General features: G+C 48.0%; 1 protein-coding gene across 17 annotated transcripts in view; it reads left to right on the top strand.

The window, feature by feature from the left end:
* Window positions 1–2,500, top strand: part of cspg5a (chondroitin sulfate proteoglycan 5a) — a 32,750-nt gene that overhangs the window by 28,537 nt on the left and 1,713 nt on the right. For 3 of the 17 annotated variants that reach the window (XM_030371120.1, XM_030371119.1, XM_030371128.1), the window contains exon 5: window positions 1–56. This exon is cut by the window's left edge and continues 1 nt beyond it. The exons of 6 other annotated variants lie outside the window; for them this stretch is intronic. In XM_030371120.1, the coding sequence (XP_030226980.1) occupies window positions 1–56 (56 nt within the window). Of the gene's footprint in view, window positions 57–1,041; window positions 1,241–2,500 lie in introns of those variants that run through there. 8 more of the 17 variants (XM_030371124.1, XM_030371123.1, XM_030371118.1 and 5 more) reach the window with 5 other exon arrangements.

Genomic DNA, 2,500 nt, shown 5'->3' with positions numbered 1-2,500 from the left:
AAACCATGAGCAGATACACCTGGGAGTGTAAGACCAAAGAGGAGTCCGACTGCCAGGTAAGAGCTCCGCCCCTTCCCTCCAGATGGTCCCGCCCCCTCTCATCGTAAGGTGGTCGTGTCCGGCACTCTCTCTCCCCCACCTCAATGGACCAATCAAAGGCCCTTCTCCTGCCAGTGGACTTCAACCAATTTAGCCTTCAGCCCCTTTAGCCTCTGGCCAAACTCACTAAGCAAGCTTTGACAGACTGCAGATGCAACCTGGGCTCCCAGGTCATAGAAATCGAAGAGATCAATGGAAAGCCCAGATTTCAAAGTTCATGAACCATTTTCAAACGTTCACCACCTCGGCTAACTCATAACAAGGAAGCCTATGCTCATGCTAGGTCAACCTCCTTTTTTTTTATCTGTTCAAAAATAACGTACATACAGATTAAATAAAAGAGAAATACATCTTTTAAAGATTATTATAAAACATTCAAAGTCCAGCATAATCTGTTAATGCGTATACATCCTATACATTTGTTTATGTCTGTATGTGTGTGTGTGTGTGTGTGTGTGTGTGTGTGTGTGTGTGTGTGTGTGTGTGTGTGTGTGTGTGTGTGTGTGTGTGTGTGTGTGTGTGTGTGTGTGTGTTTGTTTGTGTTAAGATGCAGGCATTGGCAACCCCTTGTAGGAGTTGCAGTTGAAACAGTTGAAAAATAAAAGACCAGAAACATCAGACCATACATAATAAAATAGTAATAAGATGACAAACCTATACCCCAACCAGGGCAAAATAACTCATAAATAAACTATTCTAGTTTACAGCAACAACAATAAAAACAGAGCCCACGATCAAGAGGGAAGTTAGTAACTGTGCCTTCATCATCACCATCATCATCATCATCATAATCATCCTCACCAAACGTATATAAATATATATATATCTGTTCTCAATCCTCCCACCCACTCTCCCCGCCCCGCCCCGCCCCGCCCCCCACCACCACCTCCCCGAAAACAACTCCAAAACCACTACCCTCCTTTCTTTCTCACCCTCCCACAGGCACCTAGTCTCCCCCCTAAACAGCCTGTGAACCCCAAAACCAACCTCACCCCCCAACGCACACGCAACCAAACAACCAAACAAACCGTTTTTCAGTTTCATGCTGACGGGAGGACAGAAGGGCCCTACCCCGTAACCATGGAAGTGACGTACCCACACGTCCTGCCTGAAGTTACTATCTAGGGCTCCAGACGCCTGGGTAATTACCCTCTCTCAACCCCCACCCTCCCAACTCACCTCTGTGCTCGTTCAAGCCCTGCCCCTCACTGACAGGAGGCAGGGCACTATGTTGGTGACTGGCCCCGCCCTTTAGTGTGTGTGTCTTTGTGTGTGTGTGTGTGTGTGTGTGTGTGTGTGTGTGTGTGTGTGTGTGTGTGTGTGTGTGTGTGTGTGTGTGTGTGTATTAGTGTGTGTGTGTGTGTGTGTGTGTGTGTGTGTGTGTGTGTGTGTGTGTGTGTGTATGTGTGTGTCTGTCTGTGTGTGCATGTGTCTGTGTGTGTGCGTGTGTCTGTCTGTGTGTTTGTACAAATGATGATGCGTATAGTTGGTAATTGTCAGCCTCTCAATGTCAATCTGTATGTGTGTGTCTCTGAATGTGTTTGTGTGTGCGAGTGTCTGTTTTATATTTTTATTTTGTGTATTTGTGCACACAAGTGCCGGTCTGGGTTTGATTGTGTGCACGAGCGTGTATAATTAGCGTGTATTTTTAATTCTCACATGTGCGTGTGTGTCCCGGTCTGTGTGAAGGCACGCACGTGTGTCACTATGTGAGTGTATGAGTGTGTGCCAGTCTGTCTGTAAACACACCAGACACACAGCTAGACTTCCCAGAATGCCGCGGTGCAGCAGAGTCGATGCTGCCATGCACTATTAATGACTCGGCACTCTACACCCCTCCCCTGGCCTTAATTAAGTGCAGATCAATTAAAGAACATCAGTGGCTGCCTATATACGCATTATGTTCACAGGGCCTGCATGGGTATGTACGACGGTGGTTCCACACAAAACAACAATACGCCATGTAGCAGCGTGCAGATTTTCTTGTTATTCAAATTTTGAGCTGGTTTCAACAGAGAGGAGCATTATGGGTGATTCATGGGGGAAGGGTCTGGGATAGACGGATGAGGAGGGTGGGTCAGGCAAGGGGGGAGGGCTGGGTGCATGTGGATGTGCATGTTTTTCCCCATGGTCAGGTGGACCAGAGCACTAAAGTGGGTGTAGGGGGTGTAGGGAGAGTGAGGCAGGGGGTATAGGGGGCCGGAGTTGTGCGGGGTTGGTCTGGCTCATGCTGCCTTTAGCTCCTCTCAACCCAACATGCTGTGGCAGCCAAGCATGACGGCTGTGTCCAGTGTTTCCTCTGTAACAAAACCACGGGTGGCTTATTTTGAACCTGGTTTTGTGCGCTGCAGCATGCTCACTGGAAGACAGGAAACACTGGGTTTGACATTGATGCAATATT

Source organism: Gadus morhua, chromosome 11 (genome assembly GCF_902167405.1).
Source record: "Gadus morhua chromosome 11, gadMor3.0, whole genome shotgun sequence".
NCBI lineage: Eukaryota > Metazoa > Chordata > Actinopteri > Gadiformes > Gadidae > Gadus > Gadus morhua.
Note: the sequence above shows the minus strand (reverse complement) of the source record. Positions and strands in the feature narration are given on the sequence as shown.